Genomic DNA, 19191 nt, shown 5'->3' with positions numbered 1-19191 from the left:
GTTCAACAGATTTTACTGCTGTCATCGTTATTATCATCACTGTCATCATCATTGTCAGCAGCAGTGGACTTCGTGGCAGACTAGCAGACCTTATATCAGACAGTGTGTGTTTTTACACAGCAAGAGTAAGGTGGAAATAAATACCTGGAACTGTGACACATCAGCCACCAGGTGACTTCCTGGCTGCCTGGGTTTTTATATTAGTTGACGATTCCTGGATCGGCGTAGGGAAACCCAGGTGGGTAGGTCGTTAGCACCTCTTAGGTGCTCACTGCACCATGCTAGTCCAGTTGCCACGATATTTGTTTTCCACGCTCTCCTATCATCAGGATGAAAGGGGAAATTGGCATAGCAGAGGTTGTTTGTCCTTACATGTCTCTCCACACCAGGAAAGCTACTCTTCTGGGCCACCTGTTTGGGGTTCTATGTGGTTGTCCTGGACAGAAAGGAAAAAATAGAAAACAGAATTAACACTCATTTGGATTAAAAGTAATTTTAAATCCATGCATGTCCATTTCGATGGGCAGCAGCTCAATTCCCAAATAATGGGACAGAGAACCACTTATTCAAAAATATTTATTGAGTGCTCGCTCCATAAGCAAGACTCCATGTTAGGTACTCTCAGGAAGGGGTACAGAGATTAATGAAGCTAGACCCCGCTTTTCAGGAATTCAGAGTTTAAAAAAATGAGGTAAGAATCAAGTATCCATAATTTTTATAAAAAGGAAACATTAATAATACTCAGTGAGAAGTGCAGATAACGGTATTATCTGATGTTTTTTATGCATACAGTGTGAATCTCAATGGGTAGCAAATAGGCTTTAAGAGGACATAGTCATAAAAGAAGGGGAGGGAGTTGATTTTTAAAGCAAAAACAAATATTTGATAGCAGTCGCTCCTGATCTGCCAGGCTCTCACCCTGATGCCTTCCATGCTGGTACAAGCCTGACCTAGTTTGACAGCCAGAGCCCCTCTGTCATTGTGGCCGAGCTCAGCCTCAGGCGTTCAGGAGGACGCGGTCAGATGGAAGTGCCATCCCCAACACTTCCATCATGCTCACCATCGTGGCGTTACTGTCGCCGTTGACCTGCTACTTTCCTGGCCACCCCTCACTTTGCAAGATCATTTTATAATGACTTCTCACTGTCATGTGGGGTGTTGGTTAAGGATATTACCCTTGTTTTAGAGTTGCGGCGACAATTCCGTTCCAAATTTCTGGAAGGGGCTTCAATTCTATATACAGCGACTTTTAAACTTCTTTGTAGCTATGGAACATTTTCATTCCAGCACAACCTTATTATGGGTATCTGATAGGAAAGTAGACTTGCCTCCACCTGAAGCCAGCTAAGCTCACACATGTACCCAGAGCCATTGTCCCCCACACCCTCTCGAGGATCTCCTTGGGTTCCCCAAGGACTCCAAGGAACCCAGTTTGAAAGCCTTCTTTGATTATACAAATCTCCATCTATTTTTGACTGATGGAGGCACTTCTCACCAAGCAGTGGTACCTGGCTTAACAGAGAAACAAGGGAGTAGCCGTTAAATAATAAAACAGTGGAGCCTGAAGGATCTGCTCCGACTGTTCCTTTTGGGTTTAATTTTCAGGAGAATGTTCATCTATAGAGAAATGCCAGCTGTTTGTGTTCTCTTAAGGAAGCAGAAAAGGATGGGTGAGGTTAATCAGCAAGAAGAATGTTTCTGGAAAAGAAGTGGGGGGGCAGAGGAACACATTACACACGTTGGTAACAGAATCTTTTTTTTTTTTTTTTTTTTTTGAGACAGAGTTTCATTCTGTGGCCCAGGCTGGAGTGCAATGGCACAATCTCGGCTCACTGCAACCTCCGCCTCCCGGGTTCCACCAATTCTCCTGCCTCAGCCTCCCAAGTAGCTGGGATTACAGGCATGTGCCACCATGCCTGGCTAATTTTTGTATTTTTAGTAGAAATGGGGTTTCACCATGTTGGCCAAGTTGGTCTCGAACTCCTAACCTCAGGTGATTCACCCACCTCGGCCTCCCAAAGTGCTGACATTACAGGCATGAGCCACTGTACCCGGCCCACAGAGTCATCTTTGAGGATGCTTTTCAAGATTGAGATAGGCACCAGGAAACTCAGGGGTGAGCTCTTTTCCAAAGTTAATCAGAAAAATGTCCTGTACTTAGTTTAGGGCAAGATCCCCTGCAATTAAAGATTGAGCAGGCATGATCAGAGTTGAATATTGTAATCACACAAAACTTACAAAAACATTGCTTTACTCATATTGATGTATATATAATAGATGTTTCATCTACACAGATTATCTGTACTTGGCAAAAAAAAAAAAACTATTGCACATGAATGGAATTTATTGTCATCCCCTCCCACTTGTGAATTCTCTTTGTGGGAAATGCTAATGTGTGTGAATTTATTTCATACGTATCTTTTTGTTAACCTTGAAAATATTTTAGTTCTCATATTCTTACATTGCAACCCATTCTTGTCAGGGATTGCTAAAAAAGGAACTTGAGTCTAGAATTAGAAAAGTTAAAGTTAGATAACAAGGGTTGGAATGGGATTTGAAGTGGAAATCTCAACTCCGTGCCTACTAACTTGGTAAGCTTGGTCATGGTTCTTAGCCTGTCTCGCCTCAGATCGCTCATCTGTACAATGGAGCTAATCAGAGTGAAGTGAGAAAGTACCAAGCACATAAGAAGCAGTCCATGGATGGTAGCTGTTAGTGAGTGGGAGGGGCACTCCACGGGAAGGCAAAGGCAGTGAATGCCGGCCTTGACACTGCCTGGTTTCCATATGCCTGCCCTCCGTGCTTCTGCTCCCAGCCCGAGGGGCCTGGAGTAACCACTCATATGTTCAGTTTATTTGCCTCCAACTCTAAAGGAACACATTGCTTGCTCCAAAAAGCCCGAGGGTTGTGGATGACTAGCCCAGCCAAACCCACCGGGACTGTTGGAAAGGGCAAAGAGGGCTGGGCTCTGACAAGCCGGGCTGAGAGCCCACAGGAAGCTGGTGCCACAAAATCTGCACACAGTCCCGTCTGTCTCGTAGATCCTTACACATGCAGTCTAAAGTATAAAAGGGCAAACTTGCTAATCTTAGACTGACGAGGGCAGTGTAGAGACAGGCAGAAGGTCTTAGATTCCTGACAAAGGACAGGGATGAGTCTGGAGTAAAAGCAACTTCTGTTCCATTCTGTATGTCATTAGGATAGTGATATTGCCACACTGCAAGCCAATTCTCTTTTTTTTTTTTTTCTGTAGAGACAGAGTCTCACTATGTTACCCAGGCTGGTCTTGAACTCCTGGACTGAAGCAATCTTCTTGCCTTGGCCTCTCCAAGTGCTGGGATTACAGGCATGAGCTGCTGCGCCCCGCCTTATTCGCTCCCTGATTTCTTATATATTTGTCCCTGTGCTGTTTCTACATCTGTTTCTCAGTCTGGGGGGCTTTGAGGTTATACAGACAGGCACAAAACCCTTCCATTTCTTATTAGCTTTATAACAGTTTCTTCATCTGAGGCCAGGCGCAGTGGCTCACGTATGTAATCCCAATATTTAGGAAGGCAGAAGTGGGAGAATAGCTTGAGCCCAGGAATTCAAGAGCAGCCTTGGCAACATAGCGAGACCCCATTTTCCACCACAAGGGAAAAAAAAAGTTCTCATCTAAGAAAGGCAGATACTAGTTTACTCACCTAAGGTGGCTCGAATAAGAAACGTACGTTTCATGCCTGGCACATAGTAAGGACTGAATTAAGGTCAAATAGTAAGGACCGAATCAAGGTCAATTGCCTTCTGCTCTCTTCCCCAATGCACTCAGACAAACTGATGCTCTGCTTCCTCAAAGTGGTAAGGTGGGATTTTCTCTGCATTTCCCTGAGTTGAACTGGACAAGACCCATCATCCTATGCTTTGACTTTAGACCAGACTGGCAGGCAGACAGGGGATGGGTGATGTAGTACGGAGGGGGAAAGAGTGAACGGCAACTAAACAAACGTGAGTGAGTGTGTCAACACCTTCCTGTGGTTCATTGCCCCATTCCCCATCACTCCTCACCCAAGCCTCGCTTTTTCCGAGACCCAAGCTGGTTCCAGTGAACTCCTTCCCACCAGGTGTCACCCTGGAGTGCAGCAATCAGAGCTAAAAGGTCCTGAAAGCATCCACCACTATATCACCTCCAGGAGGCTGCATGCACCCTGAGGGAGATGAGCCCAAAAAGGAAACGATGCAGAGCTCCCTCCTCCTGGTGTGTGTGCACACACGAGCACACCGTCATGTGTCCCTGTTTCTCCCTTTGCTCCCACAGCCAGTTGTGGGCTAGAGCACAGCTTCCACACTCAGCTTACTCCCGAGGAATCTTCCACTCATCTCCTCCTCTCTTTTATCTGGCAACTGGAACTTATTATAGAGTGTTTCAGCCAATTTTCTTCTTACTTACACTGCTTTTTTTTTTGTTGTTATTGTTGTTTTGAGACAGAGTCTCCCCCCTGTCACCCAGGCTGGAGAGCAGTGTCGTGATCTCGGCTCGTGGCAACCTCCACCTCCCAGGTTCAAGCGATTTTCCTGCCTCAGACTCGGGATTACAAGCGCCCACCACCATAGGCTGGCTAATTTTTGTATTTTTAGTAGAGATGGGGGTTTCACCATGTTGGCCAGGCTGGTCTCAAACTCCTGACCTCAGGTGATCCGCCCACCTCAGCCTCCCAAAGTGCTGGGATTACAGGCGTGAGCCACCGCACCCAACCTGCATTTTTTTAAATCAGAGTAAGATAGGCACATAGTTCAAAAACTAAACTGTGCTTAAATAATTAGAATGAAAACAGTTTCTGCCATCCTGGAAACATGTCTTTGCTCTTTCTGTGTTCAAGCACCTGTTTCCTGGAACCAAGTGACTGCCTCCTTAGTTCGTGCCTTTAAATTTTGACAAAGTACCTCCTTCATTAGCTTCCTGTGAAAAGATGTGTGGGAGGTCAATATTTAGAATCCTTGCACACTTGGAAATATTTTTATTCTACTCTCACACTTAAATTGATAATCTTTTTGAGTATATAACTGGATTGAAAATCATTTCCCTACAGAATTTTGAAGACATTTTTTCATTGACTTGTAGCACTGAAAATTTTATCAAGAAGTTTAATATTATTCTGATTATCATTTCTTTGCACACATCCAGTTTTTTTTCTCTGAAGCCTGGGGGCTCTGAAAGTTCACACAGTAGCCACTCTTTTTTTTTTTTTGAAGACAAGGTTACATTCTGTAACCCAGGCTGGAGTGCAGTGGTACAATCATAGCTTATCTCAGCTTCAAACTCCTGGGTTCAAATGATCCTCCCACCTCAGTCTCCCAAGTACCTGGGACTACAGGTGCAAGCCACTGCCCCTGGCTAATTTTTTTATTTTTTTACAGAGACAGGGTCTTGCTGTGTTGCCCAGGCTGATGTTGAACATCTGGGCTCAAGCAATCTGCCCTCAGCCTCCCAAAGTGTTGGGATTACAGAAGTGAACCACTGCACTCAGCTGATCACTCTTGATGTAGCTCATTTTCATTCATCATACTGGGTACTCAGTAGCTCATTCAATCTGGAGATACTTATCCTTTTCTGGGATGTTTTCCTGTGTTACATCTTGGATAATTTTCTCCCCACTATTGTCTTTATTCTTTCTTTGTTGACTTTCTATTAATTGGATGTTGGACGTTGGACCTTTAGCTCTCTTACCTCTTTTTGTCTCTTAATCTCCTTGTTCTACTTTCTGAAATATTTTCTTTGACTTCATCTTCAAAAATGGTATTTTAAATCATTTATGATGCTTTCCTATTTTTTAGGATCTGGTTCTCTTTATCTGGTTGTTTCTTAACACTATTCCACAAGATACTATCGTTTTTCAGAGGTAATAACATCCTAATATCTTTGAAGATAAGTTTTTTACTTTTTTCTCCTTCCATCATCGTCTCCGTTTTTTCCAGGTTTGTTTCCTTCCTGTGTTCATGTCTTTGATGTTTGGTTGGGCAGTCTCACACTGGGGATGCTCCAGCAGTGTTGGGCCATCCCTAACCATGCACATTTGGAAGAGAGGCTCTAACAGCCTAATTGGAAGTCTGTGTGTGAGGTTGTCGACCAAAATTTGTCTGATCACCACTCAGCCTTTTGTTTGGGGATTCCCAAAGGCGAGATCTGGAAGCCTTCTCTGGGGCCATTCAGTTTCTCAAAGATAGAAGCCTGATTGGTGATGTGCCTGGCAATAGGCATTCTGGAAGCCCTGACTAGAAATGGCCCACAGTTCCACTGTGTCCAGCCCTGTGTCTCACTCCTACTCTGCGCTGAGCCTGATGGCCCCGTGTCTAGAATCTCTCCAGTTCAACTTCTCTGGCAAGTAAACCTTTGCTCTCTTGTTAGCAAGTTTATTGTCGTTGGCCAGGTGCGATGGCTCATGCCTGTAATCCTAGCACTTTGGGAGGCCGAGGGAGGCGGATCACTTGAGGCCAGGAATTCGAGACCAGCCTGGCCAACATGGTGAAACCCTGCCTCTACTAAAAATACAAAAATTAGCTGGGTGTGGTGGCACACGCCTGTGATCCCAGCTACTCCGTAGGCTGAGGCAGGAGAATTGCTTGAACCCAGGAGGGAAAGGTTGCAATGAGCCGAGATGGCACCGCTGCACTTTAGCCTGGGCAACAAAGCGAGACTCCAGAAAGTTTATTGGGGTACAGAAGAGGGTGTCCTGGCAGAAATGGTGATAACTCATCATCTGGTTGTGTGAGGTGGTAGACATGACCTTTAGGTCCAATTGCCATGTATTAAGACCTTTAACTCTCGAGCTGTATTTAGTCCTCACCTCACCTATGACTTTTGCAGCTCTAGGAATGTCCTAGAGGTGCCCAGCTTCTTGGAGTTTCTATAGCAGGTCAGTTCCTTTCCTGTTAGTTAATACTTCTCCAGCCACATCCTGTTTTCTTAATGTTAAAATCTCATATGCTTGTATCAGTTAGGATGCTTCAGGTACAAGTAGCAGAAAACATAGATTACCATACATTTAAATAATTGGGAAACTACCGCATGCTACATGAGGTCCAGAGGTGGAGGAGCACCAGTCCCCAACCATCAGAGATTGACTCGCCTTCACAGCCCTTCTTTTATTCCACCCTCTTCAGTCTTTTGACTTCATCCTCAAAGTCCTATAGCAAAACGACTGTAGCAATTCCAGGCACATGCAGATATAACAAGGTCCAGATGAAGCTGAGGACCACCTTTCCTGTGTGTCTCTTTTGTTTTTGTTTTTGTTTTTTTCTTAACAAACTTTATGTTTTAGAGGAGTTGTAGTTTCCCAGCAAAATTGAGCAGAAGGTACACATGTTTCCTATATACCTCCTGCCCACACATGCATAGCCTCCCTCCGCCACTATCAGCATCCCCCACCAGAGCCTGTGTCTCTTTTATTTATTTATTTATTTATTTATTTATTTTTAAGACAGGGTCTCACTCTGTCCCCCAGGCTAGAGTGCAGTGGCATGGTCTCAGCGCAACCTCTACTTCCCAGGCTCAAGCAATCCTCCCACCTTAGCCTCCCGAGTAGCTGGGACTGTAGGTGCCTGTCACCATGCCTGGCTAATTTGTGTATTTTTTATAGAGATGGGGCTTCACCATGTTGCCCAGGCTGGATGCCTCTTTTTAAAAGTGAGAAAAAGCATTCCAACAGCCCTCTACCCCAAAAAATAATTTTTTAAAAATTTCTCATGTCCTTTTCTAAACCAATGGTTAGCAAGCAAAATGAGAGATTCCTATTATTGGTTTAGGAGTTAAATGGATGTTAGGAAGTCATCATAAGTGTCACCACATTTCTGCTGATCTCATTGTTCTTTAAAGCTAATGCCTTTTTTATCTCTTTACTGTTATTTTAGTAAGATTTTGGAAGAGAGAAGAGAGAAATATGTGTGATCCATCTGCCCTGTTTAACAGGAAGTTCTTCACATTTCCATGCTCATAGCAGCATTATGGCCAAGATATGGAAACAACCTAAGTGTTCATTGAGGGATGAATGCAGATATATATCTATATCTATATCTATAATATTTCAGCCTGGTGCAGTGGCTCATGCCTGTAATCCCAGCACTTTGGGAGGCTGAGGTGAGCGGATCACTTGAGGTCAAGAGTTCAAAACTAGCCTGGCCAACATGGTGAAACCCCGTCTCTACTAAAAATAAAAAAATTAGCCACATGTGGTGGTGCATGCCTGTAATCCCAGCTACTTAGGAGGCTGAGGCAAGAGAATCACTTGAACCCAGGAGGTGGAGGTTGCAGTGAGCCAAGATTGCACCACTGTACTCCAGCCTGGGTGAAGAAGTGAGACTCTGTCGCAAAAAAAAAAAAAAAAAGAAAGAAAGAAAGAAAGAAAGAAATTAGCCGAGCATGGTCACATGTGCCTGTAATCCCAGCTGCTAAGGAGGCTGAGGCATGAGAATTGCTTGCTTGAAGCTGGGAGGCGGAGGTTACAGTGAGCCAAGATGGCGCCACTGCACTCCAGCCTGGGTGAAGGAGTGAGACGATGTCTCAAAAAAAACAATAATAAGACCGGGCACGGGGGCCTACACCTGTAATCCCAGCACTTTGGGAGGCTAAGGCGGGTGGATCACTTGAGATCAGGAGTTTGAGACCAGCCTGGTTAACATGGCTTAATCTCATCACTACTAAAAATACAAAAAAATTAGCTGGGCGTGGTGGCTTGTGCCTGTAGTCCGAGCTACTCAGGAGGCTGAGGCAGGAGAATCACTTGAACCCAGAAGGCGGAGGTTGCATTGAGCCAAGATCACGCCACTGCACTCCAGCCTGGGTGACAGAGGGAGACTCCATCTCCAAAAAAAAAAATAAGTAACAATAATAATACATATATATATATATATATATATAAAGAAATATTATTTAACAATAAAAAAAGGATACCCTGCCATCTTCAACAACATGGATGAACTTGAGAGCATTATGCTAAGTGAAATCAGACGGAGAATGACAACTACTGTATGATTTCAGTTACAGGTGGAATCTAAAAAAGCCAAATTCACAGAGAGAGTAGAGTGCCAGTTGTTTGAGGCTAAGGGTTGGGAGAAATGGGGAGATATTGGACAACTTTCAGTTACAAGATGAATACGTTCTGGGGATCTAATCTCCAGCATGGTGACTCTAGTTAATAATACTGTATTATGTACTTGATATTTGCTGAATAAGTAGATCTTAAGCAAATTTCACTGGGCTCAGTGGCTCATGCCTGTAGTCCCAGCTACTTGGGAGGCTGAGGTGGGAAGATCCTGTGAGCCCAGGAGTTCCTGTGAATACAGTGAGTGATTGCTCCACTGCACTTCAGCTTGGGAGGCAGAGAGAGACCGTGTCTCTAAAAAATAAAAATAAAAAGTGTTCTCACCATGAGAAAAAAAACCGGTAACTGTGAGGTGACATATGTTAGCTAACTTGTGGTAATCATTTTACAATGTACACATATACCAAATCACATTGTATACCTTAAATATACACAATTTTATTTATGTATTATAAGTGTAAGATGTTATACCTCAGTAAAACCAAAGAAAAATAAAATACCAAAAAATAGGAAGTTCTTTAGTAACTTTCTTACATATACCTGTACTACTAACTCTATTTTCTTCTTGTTTTTGTTTTTCCTATTTTTCATTATGAAATTTTTCCCATGTATAGAAAAGTAGAGAGAATAGTGTATTGAACACCTACAGGTCTTGTTTTAACAGTTACTTATTAATATTTTGCAATTATATTTGCTTCGTCTACATTTTTTGATGATATGTTTTGATGTAAATTGCAAGTACCATGGCATTTCACCTTAAATGCCTTCCAATTGCATCTTTTAAAAGTAAAGACAGGCCGGGCACAGTGGCTCACGCCTGTAATCCCAACACTTTGGGAGGCCGAGACGGGTGGATCACAAGGTCAAGAGTTCAAGACCAGCCTGGCCAAGATGCTGAAACCCCGTCTCTACTAAACATACAAAAATTAGCTGGGCGTGGTGGCACACACCTGTAATCCCAGCTACTTAGGAGGCTGAGGCAGGAGAATCACTTGAACTTGGGCGGCAGAGGTTGCAGTGAGCCAAAATCGTGCCACTGCACTCCAGCCTGGACGACAGAGCAAGACTCCATCTCAAAAAAAAAAAAAAAGTAAAGACAGGACCGGGCATGGTGGCTCATGCCTGTAATCCCACCACTTTGGAAGGCGGAGGTGGGCGGACCACCTGAGGTCAGGAGTTCGAGACCAGCCTGTCCAACAAGGTGAAACCCCATCTCTACTAAAAATACAAAAATTAGCTGGGCATGGTGGCGCACACCTGTAGTCCCAGCTACTCGGGATGCTAAGGCAGGAGAATCGCTCAAACCTGGGAGGTGGAGGTTGCAGTGAGCCGAGGTCACACCACTGCACTCTGGCCTGGGCAACAGAGCAAAACTCTGTCAAAAAAAAAAAAAAAAAAAAAAAGGCCTAGCACAGTGGCTCACACCTGCAGTCCCAACACTTTGGGAGGCCGAGCAAGGAGCATCATTTGGGGCCACAAGTTTGAGACCAGTCTGGGCAACATAAGCAAAACCCTGTCTCTATAAAAAATTTTAAAATTAGCCAGATACTGTGACACCTGCCTATAGGCCCAGCTACTCACAAGGTTGAGGTGGGTGGATCCCCTAAGCCCTGGAGTTTGTGGCTGCAGTAAGCCATGATCATGCCACTGCACTCCAGCCTGGGTGACAGAGCAAGATCCTATCTCTAAAAAATAAAAATAAATAGATAAAAAGAAAGGCAATTTCCTATATAACCATGATGCTGTTATCACACTTAGTAAAATCCAGCTCCTTTTTAATCTCTCTCCTGCAGGATAAGGGGGTCCTATCATGATGGAGAGGGCTTCATAGAGAGAGAGCCTGTTAGAAAGTTTGGAAACAAATCTTCATCAACAGAAGATTTGTTAAGTAAATTGTGATATATTCATACTATGGATAACTGAGGAATATTTAAAATGATATAGTTCTATACATGGAAACACGTCCACAACATCACTAGGTTTTTAAAAAGCATGTCTCAGAATAGTATGTACTACTCACATTTCATGTTCCAGGTGATCTTGTGATCCAGTTCTTGCTTTAAAATGCATTTGCATGTGTGTGCACAGTAACAAAGTCTGGTAGGATGTAAATCAAAATGCTAATAACACTTGATCTTGGGTGGCAGAGTTATAGATACTGTTTTTTTTTTTTTATGTTTCAGCCTCATCTAAATTGTTTTATTATTTGGGTCTTCAGTGGTAAGCAGACAATAGTGTTGTTGCTCCTCCTGATACAGAAGAGCAGGTATTGAGGAACGTCTGGGGAGATGCGTTCTTTGGCCTGTAGACACGCAGAATGAATGGCAGCTTTGTTTCTATAGTACAGGAAGGTGATAGTCCATAATAGTCATCCCAACATAATTCTTATAATGACACTGAAAAACTACATATGGCCTTGTTTTGCTTTTTTTTATAGCAAAATATACATAACACAAAATTGACTATTTTTAAGTGTCTAGTTTAGTGGCAACACAAAATTTACTATTTTTAAGTGTCTAGTTTAGTGGCATTAAGTACATTCACAATGTTGTGTAGTCATACTGTCATCCATCTCCAAAACTTTCTCATCATCTCCAGATGAAGCTGTGTATCCACTAAATACCCCCTCCCTATCCCCCCCTCCTTCCATCTCCTGATAACTTTTGTTCTACTTTCTGCCTAGGTATCTCATGTAAATGGAACCATCCAATATTTGTCCTTCGTGTCTGCCTTATTTCATTTAGTGTGATGCTTTCAAGTGTCATTCATATAGTAGCAGAATTTCATTCATTTTTAAGGCTTGCATAATATTCCATTGAATGGATATACCATATTTTATCTTATCATCTGCTGATGGACAGTTGGGTTGTTTTCACATTTGTCGTTTTGTTTTTAAGTGACTATAGTTCTGGAATCTGTTTTAAGTTCAAGTATTAGAGACGTGAAAAGATTTCAAAGCAACAGAGTATCCAGGGTGAAAATAAGAGAGAAGAGAGACAGATCAGCAGTGCTGCTTCATGAGACTTGAAGGAGCAGCTTTCAAAGCAGAAAGCAGAAAAACATTTTTTTTCCTCCAAAACTTCTTTTTCTCCCTATCTTTGTCACCTCTCCCTACTCAATCACCTGATCAAAGTGGAGAAGTAGTAAAAGCTAGTAACAGTTAATTGTGACTATTCCTCATCTAACTCTTCCGCCATGCGGATGTGTTTGATTTTGGTTTTGCCTTGTGTTGTTTTGTTTTTTACTGCCTAGGAAGCAGGTAGTTCTACCTCTTACTGTGACATTGCTTTTTTATAAGCTTAACCGTAATTAAGATGACATGTGTTGAGTTGTTTTATACACACATAGAATTCATTCATTTGTTCATTGAAAAAAATATCTCTTTAGCACCTACTGTGAGCCAGTCATGCCCCACAGTGCGTAAAAGGGCTTGTCAAAAAGTAAATTGAAGCTGGGCACGGTGGCTCACACCTATAATCCCAACACTTTGGGAAGCTGAGATGGGCAGATCATCTGAGGTCAGGAGTTGAAGACCAACCTGGCCAACATGGTGAAACCCTGTCTCCACTAAAAATACAAAAATTAGCCAGGCGTGGTGGCGTGTGCCTGTAATCCCAGCTACTCAGGAGGCTGAGGCAGGAGAATTGCTTGAACCTGGGAGGCAGAGGTTGCAGTGAGCCGAGATCACACCACTGTACTCCAGCCTGGGCAACAGAGTAAGAGTGTTTCATAAATAAATAAATAAATAAATAAATGTAATTTGAAACACTCATCCTTAGAAAATACAATTAAACTACAACTCAATATTAAGTAACAGGCATGGGTGCCAAGTAAGGTGCTAATGAGTGGCCCATCACCAGGACAAAACTTTTTTTCATGCCAGTATAACAGTTTCCTAAAATCATAGCTTTGTATCAAAGAACGTATGCATAGGACTGTATTTCTTCATTACTGATATTTTTGGTGATTGCCCTGATCTTGTTTACGTGGTTGATCTTCCTGTCAGGTTCCACTTTCAAAGGAAAGCAATTGTATGGCAAGTACAACTTACTTACCTGCAAATGGGTGAATAGTTGTAACTGAATTCATAGAAGACTGGTGTAGGTTCAGTTCACTTTGTCATGTTCCACTTACACTGTTGGGCTTTCCCATCATTCCTGTCATCTGCCCCGGGGACAGCAAGTGGGGCAGAACCTAACTTGACTGGGTCACTGGAGAGAGCTGGTCACTGCAAACCCTTCAGCCTTGATTGTTTTCCCTTATGCAAAGTCACCAGCAACGTGCCCTCCCTGAGGTATTGGCAAGGCTAATCAGGCTGTTTTCTTTTTTTTTGTTTGTTTGTTTGTTTGTTTGTTTTTATTATACTTTAGGTTTTAGGGTACATGTGCACAATGTGCAGGTTTGTTACATATGTATCCATGTGCCATGTTGATTTCCTACACCCATTAACTCATCATTTAGCATTAGGTGTATCTCCTAATGCTGTCCCTCCCCCCTCCCCCAACCCCACAACAGTCCCCAGAGTGTGATGTTCCCCTTCCTGTGTCCATGAGTTCTCATTGTTCAATTCCCACCTATGAGTGAGAACATGCAGTGTTTGGTTTTTTGTCCTTGCGATAGTTTACTGAGAATGATGTTTTCCAGTTTCATCCATGTCCCTACAAAGGACATGAACTCATCATTTTTTATGGCTGCATAGTATTTGTTTTCTTTTTTTTGAGACGGAGTCTTGTTCTGTCGCCCAGGCTGGAGTGCAGTGGCATGATCTCGGCTCACTGCAACCTCCACCTCCCGGGTTCAAGTGATTCCCCTGCCTCAGCCTCCTGAGTAGCTGGGACTACAGGCATGTGCCACCATGCCCAGCTAATTTTTTGTATTTTAGTAGAGACAGGGTTTCACCGTGTTGTCCAGGATGGTCTCAATCTCCTGACTTCGTCATCTGCCCCCCTTGGCCTCCCAAAGTGCCGGGATTACAGGCGTGAGCCACGGCACCTGGCTTCAATCAGGCTGTTTTCTGAGCACCATTAAACTGGGTGGATCTTGCTACCTCAGAAAAGGTTTATTTGGTTTATTTTGTTTGTTCTCCCCTCTTGCCCTTAGACCATCATCTGCAAATAGCATAAGCAGCAGCACATCTTCAAATCATAGTGGCCACACTCCAGAGCCCCCACTCCCACCGGTTGGAGGTGACCTCGCCAGCCGACTGTCCAGTGATGAAGGGGAGATGGACGGAGCCGACGAATCCGAGAAGCTAGACTGTCAGTTCTCCACGCACCACCCCAGACCTCTTGCGGTAGGCCTCCTTCTGTTCCTTGCCGTGCATTCTTCGCCTGTGCTTTGCAGACACTTAGGTGATCATACGAGAGGCATGATCCTAAGGCAAGACTGCCTGCGCAGTGTTTTACAAAAAGGCTTACCGTGAGTTTGAATGATTGCCTTAGAAATACCCTTGAACACTACAAAAGGAAAGGAATGGGCTCCCAGCTGATTATAATCCCGAGTAGTTCCACATACTACTAAAAAGAAAAAAAGGGGAAAAAATGGATAATCCTGAGTATTTATGGCCCTCCTTGAAGCGAGCATGCTTGAGAAATAGTGTTTCTATAAGTGCACTTAGGAGCTGACCCTCTGGCCTTGTCCATCTAAAAACGGAGCCTCTGATGTCCAGGGTTAGCTTGGTTCACCTGCTCTGGAAACTGTCTTAGCAGCAGGTCAGGGGCCAGCCCTTGTTGGTATTCTCCCGTTGGTTCTAAGTGTTACTGTTGTGTGACCATACGGCACCAGAACTGAGCGTGTGTGTGTGTTGAAGGAAAGAGGAAGCATTTCAGGTCACCATGATTGCTGATTAGTAAAAAGGGCACTTTCCACTTCATTGAATGAGTGCACACTGACAGTTCAGAAGGTCATTGAAACTGAGGTGGGAAACAGGAGGCATCCGCTGGAGGCTTGTTTATTGTTTGCGTACAAGCACTTGAGAAGGGAATGCCTGGTGCTGCCATTGCAGAGCCGAATGCAGGGGCCTAGAACATGGGACCCCACGGAGGTTTACTCTGGTGCCAGCCTGAGTCCTGCAGGATCAGCTCTGTCTCTAGACTATGTAAGTGAAATCCATCCTGGTCCCACATCAAGATCGAGCAAGATCTCTTCCCTCCTATCCATGTCATGAACGAAGGCCACGTTCACTTCCTTTCCTGGGGATAATGCTTACCTGTGGCTCACCATCAGCCTGAGACTTTGCCTCTTGGTTAGTACAGAAAATAGGGACGATTAAGAATGCCTTTGACTGCCAGAAGTGGAACATTCAACTCATCTGACACAAGCGCTAAGGTCATTTAATTGTCTCACATAGCAGGGTGTGTAGAGGCAGGTGCTCCCAAGCGTGGTTTAGCTTCTCCACCATGTCATGGAGCTGAGGGACAATCTCTGCAATTCCCTCTACTTTTCACACATGGTCCCAGTAGGTCAGCTGCTGCTCCGATATTACATCCTCACCCAGTGGTGTGCTACTCAGGTTGGAAAGGGACAAACAGAAAAGGGGTCTTCTTCCAAGATGTTGCCTTATGTTAGGAAAGAAAATCTTCCTATGAAAACCCCAGCAGACTTCCCCTTATGTCTACCAGAAATGGGTCACATGCCCACCCCTAGATCAATTGGCAGCAGAGAAGGAAGGGGTTGCAGTGACGCAGGAGGAACCAGCCATGATTCATCCCAAGGTTCTGGGAGGAGACCCGCTTGATTACTGCTCTGTGTCAGATATCAGAATTAAAAGTGTGGTTCTGTTAGCAAGGAAAAGACAGAGAGAGGTGGGAGTGGGTGGTAGTTGGTGAGGTTGGCAACCAGTAGGGTCTGCCACGGTGGCCCACGCAGTGACGATCTACAGCTCTGCTGGAGGCGTAACATGCCAGCCGGGAACTGGCGCCTCTAAGGGCCTAGCCTCGCATCTGTATGGAATCAGATACACAGGTAGCAAAGACAAAACGGTGCTTCCAGCTCCGAGTCTGAAAGAAATATGAGGCTCTGCCAGAAGGCCAGACTCTGGAGCACGTCAAGACATTTGTCCAGATGACAACCTGCCAGGCTACAGTGGATTCACTAAACTCGGGATGTGGCGCAGCTGTGCGCCCTTAATGTTTTGCTGATTTAAATGGAAAGGCCACAGATTTGTGTCTTTGCTTTGTCCTTTCTCTCGTGGCCAGTTGATACATTAAATCATTGTTTGTAATGAATGCTTGCTCGGTGCATCTTTAGCAATTGAGATGAGAGAAGAAATGATGTCTAGACCTGGAACAGCTCCCACATGCTGCCAGGGACCAGCTTCTATGTCGGAAAATTCCCTTTGTATGTTTTCTTGCTTGGTCAGTAAGCACTTAACATGAAGGTGCAGAAAAGTGTTTTTCGTCAGCAGTACCAGATTTGATGGGTGACAAGATTTTAATGCCAAACCCCCCAAAACACCAATAGAAACGGAACAAAGGGAAGGTCTTGCATTTCCTCCTGAGAACTGTTCCAAAGTCTGGTTCCGGGATGGGTTTGTGGAATGAGTGCCAATCCAGCCCTGTGTCTGGGAGAGAGGCCAGGGAGCTGCTGGGAGGCCTGGAGGAAGGGGGAGAGCTGCTTTTGAGTTATAGAGTCATTTGCAGACTTGCCTGAGCCCTAAACCAGCCAAATGTCACCTTCTCTGAGGCTGCTTCTTGCATTTCTGTCTGCTAGCCTTCCAGTTGTCCTAACATCATAATCAAATGTTTATTAAACATCTGAATGCCAATATTTCATCCACATATTTTAAGAGGGATAGTGTGCTTTAAACATTTTGTGGATCCCTGTCTCCCCCATCTATTTGTTAGCCCAAATGCCTATTATCCTCATACTAAGGAGAAGGAAGAGAATGGGCTCCCCTGTCTATACACTGATAGTCGAATCAGGTATGTAGGCATCCTGTATATAACGTAAAACAGCCATGTCATGAGTCCAAGGCAAAATCTAATAAAGCAGGCAATGGGTGTGCCATGGGAATTCACAGTGGGAAGATCACTCAGATGAGAGCCACTGGAAATGAGAGTCCTGATAAGGGAACCAGGAGAGAGAGGGAGGAATTGGGATTGACAAAAAGAAGAAGGAAGGAGACAACAGGGAGAAGGAACAGCAGGAGCAAAAGCTTCAAGGTGGTGCTGTGTCCCAGGACAGCCTACAAAGACTGATTGGAGGCAGAAATGTGGTCGAGACTGGGAAAGGAAGGCATTTAGCCTGGCTGGAAGCAAAGTGGCTCTGTTGACATCAGATAGGAAAGGTGGGACCTGGGACACCAGCACAAGCAGTTTCCATTACTATCATGAGAAGCAGGGAACCACCAAGTTCCTTGAGCAAATGTGGCTGATAATAGGACAAACAGATGGTCCTGAAAAGTCACCCTGGGTGCTGGTTGTTGTTTCTTTTTTTTTTTTTTTTCTTCGAGACACAGTCTCAGTCTGTCACCCAGGCTGGAGTGCAGTGGCACAGTCTCAGCTCACTGCAATGTCTACCTCCCGGGTTCAAGCAATTCTCCTGCCTCAGCCTCCCTAAGAGCTGGGATCCCAGGCACGTGCCACCATGCCTGGCTAATTTTTGTATTTTTAGTAGAAACGGGGCTTCACCATGTTGGCCAGACGGGTCTCAAACTCCTGACCTCAAGTGATCCGCCCACCTCAGCCTCCCAAAGTGCTGGCATTACAGGCATGAGCCACTGTACCTGGCATTATTTGTTTCTTAACCAAAAATGCTGGCTCAATCCCAGGAGTAGAAAACGTAGCCCCTTCTGTGCCACAGAAAATTGAATGTAGCTATTGTTGAGTTGTAATGTGAGGTTCTGCAGAAAATCCAGAGCTCAAACTACAGAACTGCAGAAGTATTTTTGGCTTCAGTACGGTTTGCTTCTTTGAGTAAAACTGTGCCACTGTGTGTTTTTATGCAAATGTTATTTTTCTCTGTATAGTTTATATTAGCTTATTAACCTGTAATCAAAATTAAAATTTTTTTTTCCTCACAGTTTTGCTCATTTGGGAGTCGCCTCATGGGACGAGGGTACTATGTGTTTGATAGAAGATGGGATCGTTTTCGATTCGCACTAAACTCCATGGTAGAAAAACACCTGAACTCACAGATGTGGAAGTAAGTGAGCAGCTTTTGTGCAATGTAAGATCCGAGCTGCCCCACAGTTACCTGAAACCTAACTTTCTAAATAAATGTCAGTGGCTGACTTTTCATAGAACAAAATGATTCTGAAGTCAGGATGCTTGATTAATTCTTAAATACCAGCTCTTCTTAATGGTTTGCCTGAAGGTTTTGAGAAACACGAATGATGTGTTACATGCTTTGTCCTTTTTGGAGACCATTTTTGTGTTGGTAATCTCCTAAATGAGAAGGATATTAGATAATATATTGTTTGTTTACCTATGTTAAAGGGCCTTTCTATTGCTCCTAGAGAATCTAAGGATATTAAGAACATGCTTCTGGCTGAGTGCAGTGATTCACACCTGTAATCTCAGCACTTGGGAGGCCGAAGCAGGAGGATTGCTTGAGGCCAGGAGTTCGAGATCAGCCTGGGCAACATAGCAAGACCCCCATCTCTACAAAAAATAATTTTTAAAAATTAGCTGGGTGTAGTGACGCACACTTATGATCCTAGCTACTTGAAAGGCCTGGGATGGGAGGATCACTTCAGGCCAAGAGTTCAAGGTCACAGTGAGCTATGATTGTGCCACTGCACTCAGCCTGGGCAATGGAGCAAGACTCTCTCTCTTTAAAAATACATATATATATGCTTCTGTTTGTGATGTTAATGCTACAATATCAAAACTAAAGATTTCAGCCAGGCACAGTGGCTCACGCTTATAATCCTGGCACTTTGGGAGGCTGAGGCGGGTAGATCAACTGAGATCAGGAGTTGAAGACCAGCCTGGCCAACATAGTGAAACCCCTGTCTCTACTAAAAATACAAAAATTAGCTGGGTGTGGTGGCGCACACCTGTAATCCCAGCTACTCAGGAGGCTAAGGCAGGAGAATCGCTTGAACCCGGAAGGCAGAGTTTGCAGTGAGCCGAGATCGTGCCACCGCACTCCACCCTGGGTGACAGAAGGAGAC

General features: G+C 44.2%; 1 protein-coding gene across 22 annotated transcripts in view; it reads left to right on the top strand.

The window, feature by feature from the left end:
• Positions 1-19191, top strand: part of ATXN7L1 (ataxin 7 like 1) — a 267359-nt gene that overhangs the window by 236660 nt on the left and 11508 nt on the right. For all 22 annotated transcript variants that reach the window (XR_008658550.2, XM_055283577.2, XM_055283576.2 and 19 more), the window contains 2 exons: positions 14175-14367; positions 18097-18218. Coding sequence is in view for 21 of the 22 variants with exons in the window: in XM_055283577.2 (XP_055139552.1) it covers positions 14175-14367; positions 18097-18218 (315 nt within the window). In the remaining variant the exon portion in view is untranslated. The remainder of the gene's footprint in view (positions 1-14174; positions 14368-18096; positions 18219-19191) is intronic.

Source organism: Symphalangus syndactylus, chromosome 6, assembly GCF_028878055.3.
Source record: "Symphalangus syndactylus isolate Jambi chromosome 6, NHGRI_mSymSyn1-v2.1_pri, whole genome shotgun sequence".
Classification (NCBI taxonomy): domain Eukaryota; kingdom Metazoa; phylum Chordata; class Mammalia; order Primates; family Hylobatidae; genus Symphalangus; species Symphalangus syndactylus.
This window is presented reverse-complemented; position numbering and strand designations above follow the sequence as displayed.